The sequence below is a fragment of the Tachysurus vachellii genome, chromosome 6, assembly GCF_030014155.1.
Source record: "Tachysurus vachellii isolate PV-2020 chromosome 6, HZAU_Pvac_v1, whole genome shotgun sequence".
In the NCBI taxonomy this organism is placed as follows: domain Eukaryota; kingdom Metazoa; phylum Chordata; class Actinopteri; order Siluriformes; family Bagridae; genus Tachysurus; species Tachysurus vachellii.
This window is the reverse complement of record NC_083465.1, coordinates 4,177,040-4,201,893: the sequence shown is the minus strand read 5'-3', so window position 1 is coordinate 4,201,893 and position 24,854 is coordinate 4,177,040. Positions and strand designations below refer to the sequence as shown.

Sequence of the window (24,854 nt, the reverse complement as noted above, 5' to 3'; positions counted from 1 at the left end):
AATCGTTCCAGTGAACCGGTTCAAATGAATCGAATCGTTGGCAAGACAGAAATTGTTCGACCGCAAATCTTGAAAAAAGACTTAAAGCTCACGTATTTTTATTAAAAGCAAAAAAAAAAAAAAAAAAAAGCCAATATAGGTGAAGAAGTAAAGTAAATTATTATCAGTGTTTCTCAACACTTGTATATTGTTGCATGGGAGGCTGTATACTGTAGGTTTCCGTAGTGTAGTGGTTATCACGTTCGCCTAACACGCGAAAGGTCCCCGGTTCGAAACCGGGCGGAAACACATCTTTTTTTCTTTCCTTCTTAAATACGTGATATATTTTTTATATGTGATTTTACAATATCGTAGTAGATGTACAAATCTAATCACCGTTCGGTATTTAGGAATTTTGTATTTAAATCACATCACATCACATCACATCAAGTGTTCATTATTTTCTACTTCCAAACATTAGAAAAAAAAAAGTATAGAGAAAGATCACAGATGAACAGATTATATATCTGTTGAATGAGAATATATCTGTAGGATAACGTTTTAGACTGTAACCCAGTTCTGGTAAAATCCACTAGATGGCGCACAAATCTGCAGCTGGGACTTTTATCTAAGTTCCAATTTCAGATTTCAGAGGCTCATAAGTTTGAGCAAACATGACCAAACTACCCTGGATTTTTTATTTGTTTTTGTTTTATTATTATTATTATTATTATTATTATTATTATTATTATTATTATTATTATTATTATTATTATACCACCGCTGAATTTTCCCATGGTTTATTCGGATGTCATTTAAATCTCAGGTCTGTATTAATCCGCCTGTTATAATGGTTTATGGTTTCTATAGCAACGGTTCATGCACGTATTGTGTACATGCCCTGATAATAATAATAAAAAAAACAGATTTTTAAAAACGTCTGGTTATTTTTTTTTTTTTTACAGTCTAGTCAGTAAGTCTCAGGATAGTTTTTTGTCTTTATTAATTTCAAGTATGAGGAAGAAAAAGCGAGACAGACGGCTCTAATTGGAACTAATTTGTCTAGCGGATGTTTACCTGGAAAGTAAACAAAAAAAGGATGTCATGCTATTTCTATATGCTAAACTTTTCACTGTTTATTACTTATATCGCTTTAGATCAATCGACAAACAGAAATATTTCTTCAACAAATCTTTCTTACATATATAACTTTAATCTTTTTACCTGTGAATAAAGTCTAAACCCTTTCTTATCGACAGTAACGTTTATCTCTTAGCATTTGTGCTAATTAGCTGTTGTGGCTGCTAACATTGTGCTAGAAATATGTTGTACGTCGTATATGTTGTATATATTGTGCTAGAAACATACAGCACTTATGTACGTCGCTCTGGATAAGGGCGTCTGCCAAATGCTGTAAATGTAAATGCTAGCTTGTTGTTTTTTTTTTAGATTGACCTTAGAGGTGAAAATGGTATAAGAAGGTATTTGTTTATTAGAGCATTTAAAATGGTTAAAGCACAATACACTATGGTGTTAATCTCTCACATGATCGCACGCATTTGTTATGTAAAGCTGAGGTGTTGAATGAATATATTTTGCTAATACTGAGATGTCTTTGTTTATGCAGGAAGCTCACTAGAAGAAGAAGCAGAAGAAGAAGAAGCAGAAGAAGAAGAAGCTTTTATTGTCATTTCAACCATATATAACTGATGCAGTACACAGTGAAATGAGACAACGTTTCTCCAGGACCAGGGTGCTACATAAAACAAAGACAGAGCTATAAGGACTTAGTAAGTTTAGTCCTAGACCAGTGGTGTCCAATCTTATCCGGAAAGGGCCGGTAACTTACTTACTTCTGCTTGGTTGGAATGAAAACCTGCACCTACACCGGCTCTTTGTGGATAAGATTGGACACCGCTGCCCTAGATACATAAAGTGCATCTGTGCAACCTGGTGCAAACAGTGCAGGACAAGACAAACAAGACTGCAGGACAAGACAGACGAGACAGTGCAGGACAAGACAGTGCAGGACAAGACAAACAAGACTGCAGGACAAGACAGAGAGACAGTGCGGGACAAGACAGACAAGACAGCGCAGAACAAGACAGAGAGACAGCGCAGAACAAGACAGACGAGACAGTGCAGGACAAGACAAACAAGACAGTGCAGGACAAGACAGACAAGACAGTGCAGGACAAAAGACTGCAGACAAAAAAATTACAAGACAATATGCAAAAGACAATACACAAGAGACAATAAACAGAAACAGTACTGACCAGTGTAAATACTGTATGTTCAGACAATACGTGTGCAGAAATACTGGAAAGAACACAGTGTTATAGCAAAAGATACCTTAGATATTGTACAGAGTTGTGTGCAAAACAGCAATCAATCAACTGAAATGTCAGACAGAATGTGCAAATTGCAAAAAGTGTGCAAAAAACAGCATGTAATCCCGATTGATGGATATATATTGGAAGTGTGTGTGTATTTAGTGTAGGTCTGTGCAGTCCATACAGTTGATGTGAGTGTGAGTGTTGTACTCAGTACAGTTCAGTTATTAAGGAGTCTGATGGCTTGTGAAAAGAAACTGTTACACAGTCTGGTCGTGAGGGCCCGAATGCTTTCGTCTTTTTCCAGATGGCAGTAGGGTGAAGAGTGTGTGTGAGGGGTTTGCGGGGTCATCCACAATGTTGTTGGCTTTGCGGATGCAGCATGTGGTGTAAATGTCTGTGATAGAGGGAAGAGAGACTCCAATGATCTTCTCAGCTGTCACTAGTTTACAAAGCCCAGAACTTTGACTTTTTTTGTTTGTTTGTTTCATGATTTTAAATAATGAGAATAAATTGTTCAGAATGCTTATTTGCTTGCTACTTATTGTCAGCAGAAACTTTAATGATTAAGCTAGCTCAATGCTAGTTAGGCTAATCTTCTCATGTAGCTTGTACTGTAGTTAGCTTCATTTCTGTGGTAGCTCATAAGTAACTGAGCTTTAACTTTATTATACGTCTCTTTCTACTTAGCTAACTGCAGTTTTAAAGTTTTTTTACTGACCTAAATTCATAATGAGAGATGTGACAGCTAGCTATTAGCATTCATGTGGAATATTGTTACTGGAAATAAACCTGAGGCAAGTTAGCATTAGCTACATTTTTTGATGACTCAGTAATTAAATATTTTTTAATATTCCTATTACTTTTACTTCCACTTTCATACTTCAAGTCAGTTGAAATGTTGGGCATGTTCAAATTTATCATGAATGAAATTGATTCAACGCTTCAGCTTTTAACTTTGTATTTATTTAAAGGAGTAATTACACTTTAGGCCGAGTTGAAGTTATATAATCTGGTGCATTTCTCCATTTTAATTTTCATTCAGATTGCTGGATGTGTTTGTTATTTAACTTGCTAAAATGATTTGATCTTCAGTACAGAATGTTTGCACCTTTATTAAGAAAAACTGAAAAATACTTTACAATCCATCATGATTATCAAGCAAGTCACTGAACCTAAACTATCCCTTAATCCTACTGTAGCTTCTAAGATCCACCCAACTCTGTAGTTTCAACGTTTCTCAGCTCTATACGCCTTCGTCTTCTCTTTCTTAGCATTCACAAGTAGAGGAATTCCCTTCTGGGTCACAGTTAGTGGCTTGAATTTCACTTGCAGTCAAATTCAGGTCCATGGGACAACAAAGATGGGTTCCAATTCCGTGTCTCACTCCTTCACATGGGCTTAATTTTATCCTCGGTGGAATTTTGTGACGTGAAACTGAAAAAAGACGCTCGGCTCAAATCGAGCTGAGTGCAGTGGCTTTTTGTAGTTTGTGGTACTTTAGCGACGCTTTGATCATTGGATTGAGGGATCGGAAGCACAAGGCACACAGGTTTCAGTCGAGTCGAAACCACTCGTGTTAAACGTGAGGAGAAAAATCAACATTTATGCCATTTTTCGGGTTAAAAACATGCAGTTAAAAGAGATTGAACATTCATTATTTTTTCTTCTGAACGTTCATTTCTTATTTTTTTTCTCTTTACCCTCATGTAACAGCCGTAAGTAATGCAAACACCCTCAGTGGAATTAGAATGACTGTAAATAAATAAATAAAACTTCTGATTATTTTCCCATGTGATTTGTTAATATGTTAGAATGTAGACTTGTTCTAAAGAAACTTCTATGGAAATACAGAAAAAAAATGCAAGGATAAACTCAAAAAAGAGTAAAAAAGAGAAATATTAGATTCTAATTCATTTTTAGAATTTTTGTTGGTTTAGCAATTTTTTTTAAAATATCATAAGGGTGATTGTGGTGGTGGGGTGGGTTGAGGTGTTGGGGAAGGTATTGGTGGTTATAGCACCCTTGCGTCACTTCAAAAGGTTTGGTGTTTCAGTTTGCGCCTCCACACTGTGTGCTTCCTCGGAGTGGTCTGGTTTCCTTCCTCAGTCCAAAGACATGCGTTATAGGCTAATTGGCACCTTCAAATTGCTGATTGTGTGTGAACAGGTGAGTGTTGTGTGTGAACGTGCCCTGTGATAATCTGTGATGATCTGCCACCCAGTCCAAGTTGTCCCCCATCTTGGTGTGGCATAAGCTCCAAGTTCGGAACAGAAAGTAGATGGTATTTTACCAAATAATTTGCTTGCAGAATTGGCGATCGTATCTAACATGCAGAAAATTACCTCCATATGGATGACTTTTAGTGCAAAACAAGCAGCTTGTGAGGGCCAGTACATTGGCCTACTTTTTTTATGAAGCGTGTCCTGATTTTTATCATTCAGCTGTAGTCTGTTGTATTTCAGACTGGAAGACTGATTCACTCACTCACTCACTCACTCATTTCCTACCGCTTATCCGAACTACCTCGGGTCACGGGGAGCCTGTGCCTATCTCAGGCGTCATCGGGCATCAAGGCAGGATACACCCTGGACGGAGTGCCAACCCATCGCAGGGCACACACACACTCTCATTCACTCACGCAATCACACACTACTGACAATTTTCCAGAGATGCCAATCAACCTACCATGCATGTCTTTGGACCGGGGAGGAAACCGGAGTACCGGAGGAAACCCCCGAGGCACGGGGAGAACATGCAAACTCCACACACACAAGGTGGAGGCGGGAATCGAACCCCAACCCTGGAGGTGTGAGGCGAACGTGTTAACAACTAAGCCACCGTGCCCCCGCAAGACTGATTCATACACTATTTATTATTCTCCATAACATCTAGCGTAGATCTAAATTCACTTCAATTCTGTTTTATTTTATAGCACTTTTTCAAATAGATAGTTTGCTTACATCAGACACCACCTCAGACATATCAGTTGTAGGTTGTACAGTTTTTTCTTTATACACTATAAAGTCAGTTCAATAACGTGAACACTGAGCATCTCAATAACAATAACAATAATAATAGCAAAATAGTAAAATTAAAATAATAATAAATTCCACTGACCCCCCAACCACTTAATACAGATTTATATTCTAAAAATAATCCAACAATCTTATGATTGTTTAAATCTAAGAAAGTCATAGAGCTTTTTATTCCTGAACGTTCCACTGACAGTGAAAATTTTATTTAAGACTTTAATTCTGCAAGTGTTATTATTCACTTTGAAAATAAAGACTTTATGCTTTTCATATGTAGAATTTCATTTTCTCAATGCAGCAACCGTTTCAATCTGTTTTTTATTAAACAACATGTGCAAGACATTTATTTTCAACCTCCATATGTGTTTTTTTTATTGCACTGCTTCTGAGAGGCCTTTACACTCATCTGCCTGATATCTTCCCTTTAAATGAATCAAATCTTCTTTGTGCTTCTATTTCTTTCTTATTTCTATACAATTGTCTTGTAGGCAAGATGAAACTTATGTCAACAATCTGGGATGCCCTTATGTTTGGAGATATATCACAGCTTGCTTGGCGTAATCTTAAGACGCTTCCAGGTATGAACCTTGTCTAGGCAACCAATAAAAAGAAAAGCTTTGTATGAAAACCAGTCGCTCTATTTGTATGCACATAGTCAGTGGTCACTTTATCAGGTACATTCAGCTTGACTGTAGATTCATCAACCATAAACCGGCTGACCACTAGCCCATCTGTTGCTATGCACAATATGCAAAACCTCATATACAAATGGATTCCTTCTGACCAGATGTTATTGGAAGAACGAATCATTCTCTGCACATTTAGGCGTTTGTTAAGAAAGGAATAAAACACTCAAGAATCCATCATGATAGGAAATTAATTAATAATGGGGCGGTATGATTCAGTATAACACATCATTTTATTCCTCTTATACCACATAATTTTTATCCATCTATATTTACGTTTAATGTTTGAAATCAGGTCTTTCTTGTGATTACTTACATATAGCTGCTTTAAACTTATCACTTTTGATATGTCTTTCGAAGTGAATACTGGGGAAATTCATGTCAAACAGCTGCTCCACTAACAAAGGCGTCCCTCAAGGTTGTGTTGTCTCCCCACTGCTTTTCTCCCTGTACACTAACAACTACAACTCTAACGACCCCTCTGTCCTTAGATCTGTCTTTGTTTTATGCACCATGGTCCTAGAGAAACGTTTTCTCATTTCACTGTGTACTGCAACAGCTATGTATGGTTGAAATGACAATAAAAGCTTCTTGACTTGTCAAGCTCCTAAAGTTTGAGGACGACACTACAGTCATCGGCAGTCAAGGATGGAGACGAGTCTGCCTACAGACAGGAGGTTAAAGAGCTGGCTGTCTGGTGCAGTCAAAACAACTTGGAGCTCAATACGCTCAAAACAGTAGAGATGATTGTGGACTTCAGGAGAGACTCCCCTGCACTCCCCCCACTCACCATCATGGACAGCACTGTGGCTGCATTGAAGGCATTCAAGTTCCTGGGCTCCACCATCTCAATCTAAAGTGGGACACTCACATTGACACCACTGTTAAAAAGGCCCAACAAAGGATGTACTTCCTTAGCCAGTTGAGGAAGTTTAACCAACCACAGGAGCTGCTGAAACAGTTCTACTCAGCCGTCATCCGGTCTGTTCTGTGCACTTCAGTAACTGTTTGGTTTGGCTCAGGTACAAAATCAGACATCAGAAGACTACAGAGGACGGTTCGGACTGCCGAAAGGATTATCAGTGTTCCCCTACCCGCCGTTCAAGAACTGTATATATCCAGAGTGAGGAAAAGAGCTCAGAAAATCACTCTGGACATCCAAGACCCACTTTTTGAACGTTTACCATCTGGCCGGCGCTACAGAGCCCCAAATACTGGCACAACCAGCCACAAGAACAGTTTCTTTCCCCAGGCAATCGACCTCATGAACAGTTAAAGGTTCCCACCATTACGCAATAACCTTCCATTTATTTGTTACCGTCTCCATCCTAGTACATCCCTGCATCTCATTCTATTCTATTCCATTCTAACATCTATAACACACATACAATGTATTTAATTTAAACATTTTTACATGTGCATTTTTCGGTATTCTCATCTCGTTGTCTCTGCGTATGAGGAAAAAAAGCAGCAAAGTTATAGTAGGAAGATCTTTAAGGTAACAAAGTACACAGTAAGGAACAATACTATAGCAGCAAAAATAAAATAAAGAAATAAACCAAATATCATTTGTAATATATTACAATATACAAATATTTTTGTAAATATCATGAGAAATGTTTAACTAAAATATGTGGTTTAAATAATAATAATAAAAAAAACATAATAATAATAACATGTGTGGATGAGGAGCCATGAGCAGAGCTTCCCTAAAAGAGCTTCTCAATCACAAATCGCTTTACAAACAAGGAATACAGCTTGGGCTGTTCCAATTTATTCCGGGGGTTACACTTGAAGTTTTGCGATTAAAATATCCTTTAAAATGAATCTCCGTGTACATCGATTTGCGCGATTTTAAGTGTAATATAACTGTACGTTTAGATATAAGTTCGATCTTCAAATACACACGAATTTCGATCTTCTAAACTTTTCCACAAGAAGCAAGAACCCCCTGTAATGGTCTTGGTAGCGCTCACACTCCAGCTGATCGGCCTCGGCTCCCGGTGCGGTCCGACGGACTGTACGCGGCTGTTAATAATTTCTCGAGTTTTTTTTTTTATCGTTAATCTGAAAACATAATATCAGTTCTTTCTCTCGGTGACGTGTACGTCGTGTGTTGTGTTTTTTTTAACCGAGGATTATATCGTAAAGCGCACTTGGGGAAACGGCTAGCTGAGGAATTTCCCCCACAACAAACAGGCCGCTAGCTCATCCCCAGGTTTTCTTTAGAGGAGGTCGCCGATTTTCACACTTCGCCATGGGGGACACAGGGAGCGAACGGAGCAAGCCACCGAGTAACGTTATACCTCCGCGGTGTCCTTGTGGATTTTGGGGGTAGGTCCGAAAGGTGTTTTAGAAAACGGTGTCTGTTTGGAGACCTAATACAAGAGCACTGAATAACTAAAACTTGGTGAAAACAGGAGAAGGAAATCAGTCCTGTTAGCAAAGCTAGCTAGCTAGCTATGTAGCTAATCGTTAGCTCCAGGGGCTACTGTCAGTTGGTGCCCATTGTTTGAGTAGGCCAGGATGGGGGTGGGGAGGCTTGTCTGTTTTTTCAGCTGTCTCTTTTCACTTTTATGTACACAACGTACACAAAACGTTTCAAACGAACACGTTTACTTGAAGCAGAATATTCACACCGGGCTGAATCGATAGATTAATTAGCTTAAGCTAGCTAGCAAGCAAGTTGACAGGTTATAATATATCCAACACTGTGAGCTCAGTGGAACAGCTGCTGGCTTTTGAACATAATAGTACGACCACTAGGGAAATGACTGAGCCTGGAAGCATCCGTTAGATAATAATGATGATGATGATGATAATAATGGAAAGAAGAAAAAGTCCTGGTTTATTTGTCCACTTTGGCCATCATTGATCACAAGCTGTCAGTTGCACAGGTGGAGTCCTTTTGCGCAACGCTGTAAAAGCCCATCAGATAGAGATGGGGGAGGGTAAAGCACTGAGCCTCTTTCTCCATTAGACAAGAAAAGTGTATTAGACTTATATTTCTACCAATAGTTTATTGTCTGATCTGTCTATTATTGATTTGAAGTACCGTGAATGCAGATTGATCGTGGTAGGTAATAGTAAATTCTTCATGCAGAGTTCAACAGCAGTCTGGTTAGTTGTCTATTATATAAGAATTAAAATAATCATCAAGGCACATTATGTGAACATCCATAGTGGCTCATAATGATCAAAACTCACCAGAACAATGTTTATTGCACTCAGTTTTACCGGTTCGAAACTTTCATCTACTACATGTAGAACGTTGCAGAACGACCAGGAAGACACGTCTTGAGCAACGACAAGACGTGTTACTGTAGTTACTTAGGAGTCGACTGGCTTTTTTTTTCACTCTCTGGAAGTTAAACCAAGCTCGTCATGTCACCAGGATACCACAAAGCACAAACTCTATCCTGAAGACTTTCCCATGGTGGAAAACCTGACGCTGACACTGACACCGGAGACAACTTTCTTAAACATAAAGAAAATCTATCAACGGTTATGCATTTGTTTTTGTTACACAACAGCGAATTGTGTTCATCCATTTATTATTGTAACTATAGAAACAATAACACGAGAAATTAGAGCGAAGGCATTTTAAAGTTAATATAAACTTGGGATTCGAATTATTGTTGGAGAGGAAGACCAGTTTGTAATGGAATAAGTGAATTAATATATAATTCATAAAAAAGAAAAATTAAATAGGAAAAAAATTCTTAATAATAATAATAAATAATAATAATTTAATAAATAAATAATAAAAAAACTCAATCATTTTCTCCGTAAAATATTTTAATCCAATTAATGTCAAAAGACTAGATTTATTTTGTGTTTATTTATTTTATTATTAATCTTATTTGCAGAAAATAAATGTATATAACATTTATATAAACATTTGGGGGAAATTCGTGGTTAGAACATCAGCAGTCAACTGATTGTGAGAGTTTTGTAGCCAAATGAACTAATTTATTTGTAAAATTTTAACCCATAAAATCGTGTTGCATTGTTACTTTGTGAAAACTCGTGATTTGACATAATTCATAACCAGAACACTGAGTGGTTCAGGGTGTTTGGAAATGGTGCTGTTTTTTGGCTGTGAAGTTTGATATTTGATACAAATCTTTTTTTTTTTTTTTTTTTTTTTTTTTTTACTCTTTTCAATATGGCGACTTTTTCGGAAAATGTGGCGAGTTTTCGAAAATATTATAGTGCCACAAAAAGTTCCAGCAGTGAATTACTACATAATGAAGTATGAAGTATTAATGGAGTTAATACAACATTGGACACTAGATAGATAGATAGATAGATAGATAGATAATGTATAACTTCTAATCAGTTATGGTGAGTATAATAGAAGTCGTCGCTGTTGCTTTGCTAGCTCTTGATCTGTTTAACGAGATTATTGCTTTGTCTACTCTTTTTCTTAGATTATTTGCTATAGTTTAATAAATAGAGAAGACTAACAGAACTTTGTGGATTTCGGTTTACTGGCTTTGGCAATGTTTATATCGAATATCTTATTTCATTCTTCATGTTCAGTAACTTCCAAGTTTTTCAAGGCCCTAACCTAACTGGAATCTTAATCGAACGAGGAAGGCAACTAGTGTTACAACCGTTTTACAACGGCACAAAGGGAGATTTAGCTGCTTGACCTAATCTAGATGTAAATAATTTTAACTCACCGTTCATAGGCAGATTAGTTTGATTTATTATTTTATTGCTCACCTGCAATACATTTGCAGATACAGTTTCTAAACACGTGGTCCAATAATTTCTGCCTTTATATATATATATATATATATATATATATATATAGCTTTAGTGACTTCCTTAAAGCATTAACGAATAAGAACACTGCTAATGCTGCTAAAAGGTTGCCTAGAATTACATTTCTTCTTTGGCAGAGTTTTTAAACAGAAATGATGAATAACGCAGTGCTGGGGGTCTGCTGTCTACAGACTCAGGTCACTTGAACCCCAGAAACATTTCATTCTGGTTTTCTTCATGACAAGTTTTGCAAAGTCATCAAGTGAAACTAGTCTTCGTTTTAAAGCCATCTGCTAGCTGAAACGCTGCAAGAGGTGATTTTTCGATATTATTTATTTTCAGATTCGTTCATGAACTGAACAACGACTGGTGATGATGCTTTCTTGCTAAATGACGTCACAGTAGCTATAGCATGAGCTCCTCTTTAAAAAACTTGGGAAGAAAATAGACGCAAATAATATTTTTTTAAGCGTGAGATCAGAACACTAAACGTTGTAACAATAGCAGTAATCTGGACTGATGTTTGATTTGTGAGATTTGTTCACAAGAACAATATTCATAAGCGTGATCGTTTCTCCTGTTTGTTTTTTCCATTCTCATCATGTTTTATTACTTCATATCAGTTCTCAGGCAGCTATAAACATGCACAGATCTCTGAAGCTCACCTGACTGACGGGCTCAGCGATAAACATATGATTATTTCACCCACGATACGTAGAGAACGCTGTACGTTACTAAGAGTCGTCCTATGTACTGCGGTGTTGAAACGATTTTTTTTTGTTTCCCTTTTACAGAAATGTAGAGAATCAGATCAGACCGTGAGCTTCAAGTTGCTGATGCTTGTGACCCGGTGATGTACGAAAAGCCTGTACAAGCTAGCTAATTTATTTACATAAGAATGAACCCGGATCACAGTTCCAGCTGTACACAAAAGGCATGTTTGTACATGACGTATCAGTTGTACGCGTATCAAGCGGAACGGAGATTGTTTGTATAGCACAAGGGAATTTTCACAGACCTGACGGTTAAGATGCTTTTGGCCTTATTTCAGTTTTCTCTGAACTGGTTAGATGGCTAGAGCTCAGCCCGTTCAAGGGAACAAATTTATAGCTTATCCGACTGTATACATTATTGCACAGATTGCACGTCTCACCGGTCTATTCTTCATCCCCATATGAAGGCGCCTCGCACCTCAACTTTTCATTCATTGTTTCATTCATGAGCCGCAGCTCGGTATTGCCGGCGTTTTCAAGATCCAGAAGTTTCCAAATCGCAATCCTATCATCAATATCAGCTCTCGGAGTCTAATGAGACCGACTCTCATTCCACTTGGAAATTGGCTCAGCCTTTTGCAATTATTATGAAAATACAGTGCTTCGTTCCTACCTTATCGAGTTCTGAAGAAAATTGCCAGCAGTCTCCGTTTGGTTTCAGGGCTGCATTCAAGCTCATTTAAGCATCACTTCTAACCACACAGGCTTCTAAAGATTTGTGGGACAGATTTCCAGCAATACATTTCCATCCTGACCCTAGAGCCTAGTTGGAGCTGAGCGAATGCTACTGGCTGCAGATGCAAAGCACAGAGCTGCCTGTCTACGTTACAGTCCAACATATTGTCGTTATTATAGTGACGCCGAAACCGTCACTGTTGGTTGTCGTCGAAATAATACAATGGGTTTTTGTTAGGATTCGTATCTGTTGTAATGGCAGTAGAGTTAAATAATACGTTGATTTATGGCTGTGGATATTGACATATTGTGTTAAATATGGTAAACCAGCAGTCTTGTTCATTTCCTACCCATCTCAGTGGTTTGTTTAAAACCAGTGGTCTCAGTGGATTGTCGAGCCAGTTGTCTCGTCGCATGTGCCCGGCATTTTGTAACGTTGTGCTGAATGTATTCGACAACATTCATGAACCCAATTAATGATATAAATAAGACCTCTGTCGGACAAGAGGAAACAGCCTGGGGTTTGTTTTACAACATTTTGTTCATGACCACAAATCAGATGTTAACCAAATTTGGTGCTTGGGTAAATAATAGCCCTTATAAACTCTGCCACTGTTGCCTTAATGGAGCAGTTTGTAATTTACAGCACTCCCTGCTGCATGTCCAATGAATTGCACTTGTAATGAAAACACTGACTGAGCTTCTCGGCCTTTACACCTGAACCCACTCAGGCATATAGTGCGAATGGACGAATCTAAATGTAGGGGGAAAAAAATCGGTGGTCCGACTGATCTGTAGATTTCCAAACTATGGAAGCTAATAAAAAATGTAAATGGAATTTCTAAGGCTTTATTTCCATAGCATTACACTGTGCATCTTTAACTGGGAGTTGTGTGTGTGAGAAAGGGAGTATGAATACACACACACACACATATGTATACAAAAAAGAAAAAAAAAACACATCCTGAGATGTTGCCTTGATTTCCTCTCTGTCTCTCTCTCTGTCTCTCTCTCTCTCCCCTCCGCTCTCCCCCCGTCCTCCGCTCCCCCCTCTCCCCTTCTCCCTCTCTCTCTCCTCCACTCCCCCCCTCTCTAACTCTCTCTCTCTCTCTCTCTCTCTCTCTCTCTCTCTCTCTCTCTTTCCCCCTCTCTAACTCTCTCACACTCTCTCTCTAACTCCCTATCCCTCTCTCTCTCTCTCTCTCCCCTCTCTCTCTAACTCTCTAACTCTCTCTCTCTATCTTCCTCCCCACCCCACCCCACCGGATGTGACGGATGATTATGACGCACAGAATGAGCCTCAGATGTAAATGTAACTCATCGCTATGTGCAGAGGCGACACCGTTCCTGTTGCACCACATAGACCGGTGCACAAAGCTGTTATCAGGTGCAGACATTTACCCCTGATATACACACCTGCAGCACACCAAACAGAAATCATATGACACGGTGCACACCGACTGTGGAAGTGCAAGTAAACGATGCAGAGCGCAGACACAAAACAGCACATCGATAATAAAGAGTCGGCTTAGATTAACTATGTTACTTAGCTCTGTTTTAGGTCATGCATTAGAGGAGAAAACCAGTTTAGAGACAAAATGAGGCGTATTCAGATGTTTTAATAAGTACAAGTAACGTTTTCTATTCAAGTTCAGTATTATTAAATGCAGTCATTATGCTGAGAATTTTTTTTATTTTATTATTCTTTTTTTTTATTATTCATTTATTTAGATTTTTAGGTATGAAATAATTTAGGCTGAACAATTAATTAAGGATTTTTATCTCTATTTAATTATTAATTTTTTTATTTGTTGGAAATGAAAGCCTTTAAATTCTATTAGTCGCTTAGCAGCAGAGCGAGAGATACACATTAGATTTTTGTGTTTGTGAAGGTAGATAAGGTCATCAGGGCCGAACCAAAGAGAGAGAGAGAGAGTTGTGTAAAACATCAGATAAAAATGGCTCAGTTTATTCAAATAAACAGGTTGGAGTCGGATTATCGCGAGTATTTTAGAAGTCTCCTGAGACGTTCTCTCACTTAACGCTCTCTAGGGTTTACACAGAAAGGTGTTGATGAGAGAGAGATCAGAAGACAGGGGTCAGAGCTCACAGGAAGCCTGCAGTGAGTCTCAGCACTCTTTGCAGGAACGAGGAGCAGAAAAGTATCTCAGAACGAACAACGTGGCAGATGTCGAGCGAACCGGCCGTGAGTTTGTAAAGACCGGAATGTTCTACCTCATGGACTGGAGTAGGATCCTTGGTCATTTGTTCAGCTTTGTGAAATTTGGTATCCAGTGCAACCTTTCGAGAGATCTTCGAGAGGTTGTGTTTCAGGCAGAGACATCCGGGGATGTCCGGGGTGTGTGTGTGTGCGCGCGCATACCTTGACGGTACTCCTTATGCTCTTCTCACAGATCGACTGGCAGATTGTTTTGTCCTCGTTGCTTGTCTCCGGGGTGATATTTGCGTTCCCCTCCGCCTCCCGTTCGGTTCTCGCCTTTTTTCCCCTTGATTTCGCCCCGCAGAAGGTAAAGGTTTGTGTCTTGATTGGTGCTCTCGCTTTCCTTCATAAGTTAATTGCAGCTGACATTTAACAGGAGATGTCAAATTAAACCTCTTCCTGCCTGTGCATGCCCCCTGAGACCTTGATTGGCTCAGAGTGATGTGAGGGAGAAAAGTGGAGAGAAGTGAGCAAGAGAGGCAGCGCTGCAACACACACACACACACACACACACCAAGCAACTTGCTTACTATTTCTCACTCCGGCTGTCTGTCAGGATAGAAAAACTTTCTGTTGGCTTATTTTGCTTGAACTGTCACACCATTTTTTTTTTCCTGTGGTAAAATTCTTCATAATTGAGCAAAAACAAAGATGATCTTAAGCTGCTATAGCGAGGGATCAGTGTAGCGTTCGTCAGACTCGGCTAAGGGTAAAGATCTGAGAAAGTGCCTCGTTTATTAACAGTAAGAAATTCTCCGTACCAGTCATTTCATTCGTATGCGTGATGTAAAGACGTTTTTTTTCTTCTTCTATTTTTTTTTTTATTACTGCTCGCACACACACACACACGGTTGACACGAAGTAGCTAAATTAATAGAAATCTCATGGCTTCACGTTCCAGAGGAAAAATAGCAGCTGCTTAGCCAGACTTTGTCAACACATCACGTCTCACCCTGTATTAAAATAAACTCCAGGTGCTATGATGTGTCATGTTTAAAGGTTGGCCTGCGTTAATTAAGACAGAACTTGTTAATGTATTTATTCACCACGTGGCTGCTGAATTCTCCATCCTGATTGGACAGATGATGATGATGATAATACAACGCAGCTGCTGTAACATTAGTGATGATGGGCTGATGAACTGTTTACAGACTTTTAAATCTAAATCGATCTTAACACAGACTAATATCACCTTTGTTTAAAATCTCTTCGCAGTCCGAGAGCGGACGAAGAATCGATTTTTACCGCAAAGATGTGTGCGTTTGATAGTAAAACAGCCACCTGAACGGTTTGCTGTCGCTGCTGTATCAGGGTTGAATTACGTTCATGTGTAAAGACAACCTGAAATCAAAGCTGACCTTTATTCTCCGTGAGCACTCCGTCGAGTGCATGATTCATCCGTACTAATCGCTTCAAACGACAAAACGAATGACTTTCTTTTTTTTTTTTCTTTTTCTTTTTTTTTTTTATGTGAATTTCAGCTGAAGTGCCATAATGTTTTCTCATCTCAAAAACTCTTTGTGATTCTAATTGAAATCTCACTCAGCCAATCAGAAACTAGTGCCCTGGAGCGTCCACGCAAACATGCTGTACATAAATACGTTGTCTTTAGTAGTATTATGTGCAGCCTGTATAGACGTTATGTGCTGTTTATAATGTGTAAAGAACAGAGTACTCGGCCTCATGATAAAGAGAATTGGTTTCCGTTAAATTTCCCGCCATGTGTCCAGTTCCTTCAGCTGCCCGAGGGCTCGGTTCACTTGATAGAAATCAAAGATAAATGTTTACTAATGTCACCAAAGGCGTCTTAAGCGTTTTTCGCAGCGTTTATGGAGCATAAGGGATGTGGTAGCCTAGCGGGTAAGGTGTTGGACTACCAATCAGGAGGTCAACCAGGCTGCCAATCCTGGGCCCGTGAGCAAGGCCCCTCACTAACAATTGCTCAGTTGTATAATAAAACGAGAGAGATCGAGATCTACCTGAGAAGTCGCTCCGGATTCTGGCGTCTGCCAAATGCCGTAAATATAAACATACCAATACTATTTTGGGGTTTTCAGCCTGGCAGATTAACCCAAATCCGAGCACTTGAATAATTGTCACTGCGTTACCGAAACCGAGGTTCCCTGTAGGAGGTGGCGTGAGTTGGGTTTTAGCCGATGACGACATCATTGTTTTCCACAACACACGCGAGCGTCAGGGGAACGTTGTGGGACACAGAAGAGGTGATGTACCATACTGTTACTGGGCAACTAACTAAAAGCACGCAAATAATAATAAAAAAAATTCTGTCACGTCGCGTTCTCCATGAGCTCCGAGATGAACACGTTTATATTTACGGCATTTGGCAGACGCTTTTATCCAGAGCGACTTAAATCCAGCACCTGTCTATAGGAAGAGGCCAGTTCGGTCGAGTTTTCCCAATCAGACCAGAGAGACGTCTTACTTTTTAGTTGTCCTACCCACTTAATATGCATTATTTGTCCCCAGAACGCTGTTATCTCTCTACGCGCCGTCATCCGCCTTCTTGATTGGGAAGTGATTATGATTGCGGTTGATTATGATGAGAGCCGATCGTCTGTGTTATGTTTTTCGCTGTTTGTGCCTCGCTCTCGGAGGGACTTAAAGAGCATCGGAGAAAGACAGACGTGGAAAGGAAGCGAGTCTGTGAGACAGAGCGCACTGACACAGCAGCGTGCCAAGTCGTTTATTTTCATCCGCCACAAACTAAATGTCAGATTGAAGAATAGAAATAGCAAGACGTTGTTATTTACCTGTCTGTGTTGTGTGTGTGTGTGTGTGTGTGTGTGTGTGTGTGTTTTTTTTTTGTCGTCTTTTGTAGGTCGAGCAAAACCATGAACCTCTGCTCCAAATGTTTTGCAGGTAAGATAACGTGTGAATTGCAGATCTAATTTCATCCAAATCCAAGCACGAACATTAGCTAAGCATTTCTTCTTTAACTTAACAGTCTGCACTATCCAGCTGCCCTGTTATAAGCTCGGACTGTTTTAAATCTTTAAACAGAATCGACAACTACTCCGATTTGCAGGCTGCAGGGAGACTAGTGTTCTCCAAGCGCATTTTTGTAAGCCCTTGCTGTTGTTTTTCAAGCCTGTAATTAGGCGTTTATAAAAATAACAGCTTGGAAATATCGTGCGTCACATCCAGCATATATTTTCTCAGTTCTAGACTCTATTTATCAACTTTAGAATCTATCCGAAAATCCACAGCACCACTTCGGTTCAGTTCCCGCAGTCAAGTCGCTAGACTTCACCTCGCACCACACCTTGTGTGTTCTGGGCTTGTGGGGAAAACACACCAGGGAACAATTCCCACCGACTGAACGCTGCGTCTGGGAAAGCATCGTTCAGGCTATTAAACAGCAATGGATATTCGTAGGAAGTTAAAATGGCATTAAGCACAAACCGAGCCAGAACACTTTAAAAAGTCTGGAACCCTAGTTGAACGTTTGCCAGGAAAAGGAATGCGCACCTCTTTAAATGGCTTTCTTCTGTGTCAAAGATGATATGTGTGTGTGTGTGTGAGAGAGCGAGAGAGGGGGTGGCAAAGAGGGCTTTATCCCTCTTTGCCACTCTAAGTCTTATTTAGACTTCATTTTCCATGCCTCACTCGATCTTACCCCGCTCACATATTCTCACTCTCTTGATCAGACATCCAGAAGAAGCAACCAGACTGCGCTTCAGAGCCCGCCCCCAGCTCCAGCAATAGCCAATCAGCCGTCTTCTGTAACGAGACAAGCAGCAGCAGTAGCCAAACCCTGTCCTCCGGCTCCGAGGGGCCATCCACAGATGCCACGCCTCTCTCCAAACAGGAAGGTGAGCTATGGGAATATTATGATACTCAACATCCTGCAGTGTTTTTTACAATTTATTTCAGGAAAAGTTGACACGTGGTATATCATACAAGACCACCGTTGTTTATTTCCCAATAAACTGAGACTCGGTGTCTCTGTGTGACGGCGTGCTGGGGTTAGGGCTTGTTATAGCATATCCGTAAAAACACTAACACGTTCTGAAGCTTTAATTAAACAAAGGAGAGCAGAGCAAATGAGGAAATGCGACGGTTAAGAGCTCTTTCATGCAGGGAGCTGGGGTTCATGCATTTCTGTATTACATCATTAAACAGACGTATAGCCTAGGTGTGAGCTATTTACTGACCATAACAAATTGGTCGTTTAAAAGGAATAACAGCTACTAAATTATTAACAAGGCGCACACGGGTCATTTTATGTGTCCAGAGCACCCAGATCTAAATTTACTTAATGTGCTCCAGTTACAGTAATTTGTAGCACTGTGTTCCTGGACATATAAAGTCACCAGATGTTCTCTCTCTCTTTCTCTCTCTCTCTCTCTCTCTCTCTTGTTCTCTCTCTCTCTTGTTCTCTCTCTTTCTCTCTGTCTCTGTTATGGCCCAGCACCCTTCCCCACTCGTTTCTGGACATTTTTTCTAGTTTTATGAGGATATGGACCTAATGGTTTCACCTTTTTTTTCTCCCCCCCCTGTGTTTTTTCTCCCGTCTCCTGCAGAAGTCTCGAGTACAGACACAGCCCGAGGCACGCTATCTACTCCCACGAAACGGCCCTGTGATACAGGTACACCCCTTGTCCTTGTCTTTTCAAGGGTGTTCGCGTTTGTGCATTTAATGGACTAGAATGTCTAAAGGATTTTCAGGACGGAGTCGACACGGCTATCGATTAAGCGGTTTCAATCCGCCGCTACTACTCGACAGGAGAATCCGACAAACTAGGAATATCTGCACTTTGATGATTATTCTGCGTTCAGAAGCTGAGCGATATTGTCTGGATATTTCATCATATACTCGTAGTATATATCAACGTGCATGCTTGTAGAAATATGTCCATTTTATGGGAGAAAGAGTGACAGAATAAAATTGCAAAAAAGAGAAATATATTTAAAATCAAGTCATTCGTTTTACAGTTTTAAAACTGTAAAATCCCCGTAGACTGTACTGCTGCTCATGAAATGAATGAAAGGTGAAATGAAAGAAATGCTCTTGTAGGAAGATGAGGCACTTGGAAAGGGGGGATTTAGAAAGTCTCATAACAATACAACAGTCATCCTTGTTAATAATTGAATTTTTTTTTTTTTTTGCTTTGTCAGCCTCAGGTTCGGAGAGCGAGGCCTCCCCGGAGAAGCGGGTGCGTGTCGGCGAGTCTTCTGAAGAATCCCAGCGAGGGCCTAAGCAGAAGAACCGCAGGCGTTGCCATCGCTGCCAAACTAAACTCGAGCTTGTACAGCAGGAGCTGGGATCATGCCGCTGTGGTCAGTGTTTGCTATGTGGTGTTGGCATGTCGCCCTCCCTAGCCACCTAGCTTGGCTATTTATTAAACGGACACCCTGGTAGCCCCGCCCCTTTCCCTGTACTGGTCGATGTTACTAACATGAGGCAGCTGATGTTACATGTTTATTTATTTATTTACTAAGGAACTAATCTGCACGTTTACCATCAGCTTTCAGTACACAATGTTATTACCAGTTTGATTTGTAGCCTATTAAACAGCTTTCCCAGTGTTAGTGAGCAGCAGCAGGCATCACTTTAATGGCAGATCCTACTGTTAATGCTCTTACACTGATCCTTCACCAGTTCAGGTCTGAGTGGAGATTATCTCTCTATGCTCTTTATGTGAAATTACTCCTATCGTTAGTCAGCGCCCATCAGCCGCCCCTTTTATTTCCATAATGGCGAGTGTGTATGTCTGTGTGCGCTCGCGTTTGTGTGTGTCCACGCGTGTGTGCCTGCGTGCGACTGTGTGGGCTACGTGTGTGCATACCGGTGTCGTTACAGCTGCAATGCCACACAGCCCATAATTGCGAAGCTGTAATTGAAGCATGCTGAGCTTTTAATCATCACTTACTCTGGTTAAGAACAGCGTACATATTAAGTGTGATAAGCTCCTTAACAAGCCTGTGTATGTAATGAGTCTCAGCTCTAAATGGATTGTTTCACACTTTCACACACTCTTGTAAATATACTTGTGTGTGTGTGTGTGTGTGTGTGTGTGTGTGTGTGTGTGTGTGTGTGTGTGTGTGTGTGTGTGTTTTTTTTTTTAAGGATACGTATTCTGCATGCTGCACCGGCTGCCCGAGCAGCACGACTGCCTGTTTGACCACTTGGGTCGCGGGAGAGAGGAAGCCGTGCTTAAGATGGTCAAGTTGGACCGTAAGGTGGGCCGATCCTGCCAGCGCATCGGAGAGGAGTGTTCCTGAACACTCACACACGCCTGCATACACACACACACTCTCACACACACACATCCCCGCATACACACATATATATATATATACTGTATTCTCCCCTTCAAGTCTTATGTCCCCCTGATTCAGCTGAGGCCAATGGTGCTCAGATCCTCAGTGCTGAACAATGTAACACACACACACGCACACCACTCACTTAGCACTGCTCTCTCTCTCTCTCTCTCTCTCTCTCTCTCTCTCTCTCTCTCTCTCTCTCTCCCCCTCTTTCCCACACACACACACACACCCACACACACACATACGCAAACCCCTGGTCATGACACTCCTCACAACTGTCTTAATCTCCTTCCTATGGATGATGTTGGAAGAACAACATCTCGAGAAAAAAACAAAAAAGAAAAAGAACTGAGAATCAGCTACTGGCGTATTGGCATGCTGCCATCGTCTCTGATTTTTTTTTCCATGCCAGTTACGATTCTGCAGTTCATCCTAATTAAAAATAAATACCACCCATTTGTTATTGTTCTCTCAATCTAAGTTGTCATGTATAGATCACTAGGTCATGGGACATTCCCAGGTTCCCAACATGAAAACCTCCATCAGGCCACAAAGCTGAGGAAAGCGTGATCTGTGATCAGGACCAAACATTTGACCTCACGAGAGGACTCGGGTTTCACCTGCTAACCTCCCGACACCCTGACCACCGTTCATCCTCGACCTCCTTTGGTCTGTTTTGCCTCCAGACGCTGTTCTTTATATTCCACCCGATTTCACAACTTCCTCCCAATTCGTTTTTGAATCGGAAATGGAGTTCGATGTGGATGACACACCCTAACGTCCTTCTTTGGTTTTGGAGATGCCGTCTGCTGTCACTTTAGAGGCAGCACTATGCCTCTGTTTCTCACACTCTTTCCCTCGTGTGCAGACACACAACACACACACAAACATGCACACAGTCATACATACATGAGTTGTTTTGAATATGTTCATACACACACACACACACACACACACACACAAACCACATGTGGTCTGTGTGTGCCCAGCACATGGACAGAAGCTAAATCGGTACCCTTGGGACCGGGTTCATTCGGGATGGTGTGCCCCAGGGCTTTATGGGAACTGTAGTTCAGGTCTACAATACACTTCTGTATACTTACAGCTCCAGTCAGACCCCATATGATGTATTTAGTGATGCTCTGCCTCCAGAAAGCTACAGTTCTCAACATGATTCTTTCCTCCTCTAACGTCTTTACTCTCCTTCCTCCTGCTCTGGCCCTCCTTCACTTCCGCACATCCTTCACTTTTCTTCTCACTTCCAGTTTTGCACTTTCTCGTCCTTTTTTTCTTCAACACACAGCTATATTGTTCATCAAGTTTTAAGGAGGGACTGGCTTTTGAAGGTTGGAGGCAGAGTGCTGAATATACCAATCATTTTTTGAATTTTTTTTTCTTTCTCAAAAAGCTGTTTTATTTTTTTCTGTAGAACGGACAGAGCCGAATACAATAAGTGAATATCCTGTATCTTAAAGAAATCCTTATTTAACCATCTTTGTGTTTCTGATTAACTCGCACTAGCATAGAGCTGCGTTTTTTTCCCCCCTCTTTAGGTTAACATTGTTAAAGAGATAAAAAGCAGTATGGATAAGATAATTCTGTAGCCTTTCTTTGGGTTTATTTGTTTTTTTTTTGTTTGTTTGTTTGTTTGTTCTTTTTTTTCTCCTTTCCTTCTTTTTGCTGAAAAAGAATAAACTGGATTAGTGACGTGTTGTGGTTTTCTGGTGCTTTTAAATCTTTGAGTAAAAAAAAAAGTGAGTGTGTGAGTGCGTGTACGAGAGTGTGTGCATGTATGAGAGAGTGTGCGTGTGCGAGAGAGTGTGCGTGTGCGAGAGAGTGCGTATGCGAGAGTGCGTGTGTGAGAGTGTGCGTGTGTGAGAGAGTGCGTGTGCGAGAGAGATTGTGCGTGTTCGAGAGAGAGTGTGCGTGTGCGAGAGAGAGTGTGCGAGAGAGAGTGCGTGTGCGAGAGAGGGTGTGCGTGTGCGAGAGAGGGTGTGCGTGTGCGAGAGAGGGTGTGCGTGTGCGAGAGAGGGTGCGTGTGCGAGAGAGAGTGAGAGTGTTTTTTTTCCTTAACAGACATCAGCGGCGTTACTCATTTCATATTTATTTTTTATTTTGAAAATGAACTAATCTGTCACTGTTAATATCTTGAGAAGGCCAGTCTACTGTTAAACTATTTGAGATATTTTGAGAAGCTTTATCAGATCTTCACACAAGAAAAAAAAAGCTTTAATCTCTCTCCAGCAAGTCATTTCACTTCATTCTTATCTTAGTTTATAATCTGTGTTTCTGTATTTAGCGCGGTTCTTTTCAGTCTTTCCCTCCAGACAGGGACAAGATCCCCTAGGAACAGCTGGGATGTTTTAGCATAGTGGTTAAGACGTTGGACAACTGATCGGAAGGTCATGAGTTCAAATCCCAGGTCCACCAAGCTGCCACTTAACCCTCAATTGCTCAGTCATAAATTGAAATAAATTGTAAGTCACTCTGGATAAAGGTGTCTGCTAAATACCAGAAATGTAAATGTAAACAAATTTTCTAAAGCATTTTGCCAATTTTGGTATAGCATACGTAATTATCCATGCTGAGTTTGAAGGTGGAATTTGTGCAAGGCGACTGGATAAATTCAATAAACCCAGAAACAGTTGCTATTTTGAAAATTCCCTGGAATTTTCCTTTTTCTTTTGAACTGTACAGAAATTGTATTGCCTGATTACATTCCTGACACAAAAACCCACAGTTCTGTTTAAGTAGATTATGAAATGTAAGCTCTGGAGTCTAGTCTACGAATCATTCCAATATGTAAGGAATCAGTGAGTATGCATGGCGTCGTCCAATCACAGATCATATGTGTATTTGTATTTCTGCTTCAGTGAATGAAATTGTTCTTTTAGGGTTTCCCTCCCAGCCCGCGCCGTTTCCTTTGTTTCAGCCATCTATAGATGGCGACATGGATACGTGGCGTTCGCGCTTCATGCCCCATGTCTTTTAGTTGGAAGTAGAACAAGTGGGAGGAAGTGGGAAGCTCGCTGCTCTTCAAACAAGGATTCTAGCAAAGATAAAGTCATCAGATCTCCAGAGATCGGTGCTGAACGCGACGCCAAGCTAATACGAGCCAGGGAGTACACGCATCAACCACACACACACACACACACACACACAGATGGACTCAGATCGTCTTAATGACTTGCACTAGTATAACAGTTGAGCAGTGTATGTTCACTTTGACCCATATACACAGTACACCGTACAGGAAAGCCTCAAATAACTATTTGTAGTGTGGCAGCCTGGAAGAGAAATGGACTTAATTAGATTATGTCATGAGTCTACACAAAATTAGCTTGTAGCATTGAAGCGGGAGGAAGTTTTATCATGCATTAACATTGTTTACAAATTAAAACTCCACCCTCGAGCATTTAATTATTTTTTAATCCCGACTTTGTCGACTGACTCTTGATGCACATGGCTGTACCGTAGTCTTTCCACGCTCTAAAGGAAAGTAGGCCATATGAAGTAGGTTTTCAAGACAATGCCACTATGGCTGTTTGTTTAGTTTTTTCAAATATTTGTATTTAAAAAGAAGTCGGCGCGGTATATATCCGTGTACTCTTTGTCCTGCGAGTTTCATGTTCAAGAACACTCACGCTGGCAACACATCAAAGTGAAATCCTGCCGCTTGTCTCGTGACTTCTTGTCTCGTAGGATTTGTACTCAGACTGAGGCCAATGTTGGCGAAAAAGTGGTCCAGTGGTGGCTCAATGGTTACAGCTCTTGGGTTACTGATCAGAAGGTCAGGGGTTCAAGCTTCAGCCCCAGCACAGCCAAGCTGCCACTGTTGAGCAAGACCCTTAAACCTCTCTGCTTCAGAGCTGCCATATCATATCTGACCTGGTGCTCTGACCTCTGCTTCTTAACAAACGGAGTATGTATGTGTGACGATGTAAAATAAACAAACCCTATTTCATCCTTTTCCAGAACGTTGACTTGCTTTGACTTTGACGGCTGCTAAGTCTTGATGTTAAATGAGAAAACTCTGGGGCCTTCCAGCGTATTCCAGACTTTTCATAACTACTTAACCAAGTCACTGT

At 40.5% G+C, this 24,854-nt stretch overlaps 1 protein-coding gene and 1 non-coding gene across 3 annotated transcripts; both read left to right on the top strand.

Moving 5' to 3' along the window:
- Positions 1-215: 215 nt before the first annotated feature.
- trnav-aac (transfer RNA valine (anticodon AAC)) lies at positions 216-288 on the top strand. Its single transcript has one exon. It is a non-coding gene; the product is annotated as a tRNA-Val (tRNA).
- Positions 289-7,998: 7,710 nt separating this feature from the next.
- On the top strand, positions 7,999-22,473 carry zfand3 (zinc finger, AN1-type domain 3). Of its 2 annotated transcripts, none has more exons than XM_060871802.1 (6): positions 7,999-8,367; positions 17,315-17,355; positions 18,144-18,308; positions 19,020-19,085; positions 19,615-19,776; positions 20,567-22,473. In XM_060871802.1, the coding sequence occupies exons 1-6, from the start codon at positions 8,291-8,293 to the stop codon at positions 20,719-20,721; spliced, it is 666 nt and encodes a 221-aa protein (XP_060727785.1). In that variant the 5' UTR covers positions 7,999-8,290; the 3' UTR covers positions 20,722-22,473. The 2 variants fall into 2 exon arrangements, with proteins under 2 accessions (XP_060727785.1, XP_060727786.1); XM_060871803.1 differs by lacking the exon at positions 7,999-8,367 and adding an exon at positions 14,682-14,782.
- Positions 22,474-24,854: the final 2,381 nt, after the last annotated feature.

Bases quoted from the DNA above. Each gene is read 5' to 3' on its own strand.
- zfand3 (XM_060871802.1), top strand. From the start codon at position 8,291: ATGGGGGACACAGGGAGCGAACGGAGCAAGCCACCGAGTAACGTTATA. The intron at 18,309-19,019 runs GTGAGCTATGGG...CGTCTCCTGCAG, and splicing joins GCCTCTCTCCAAACAGGAAG to AAGTCTCGAGTACAGACACA. The intron at 19,777-20,566 runs GTCAGTGTTTGC...TTTTTTTTTAAG, and splicing joins GCTGGGATCATGCCGCTGTG to GATACGTATTCTGCATGCTG.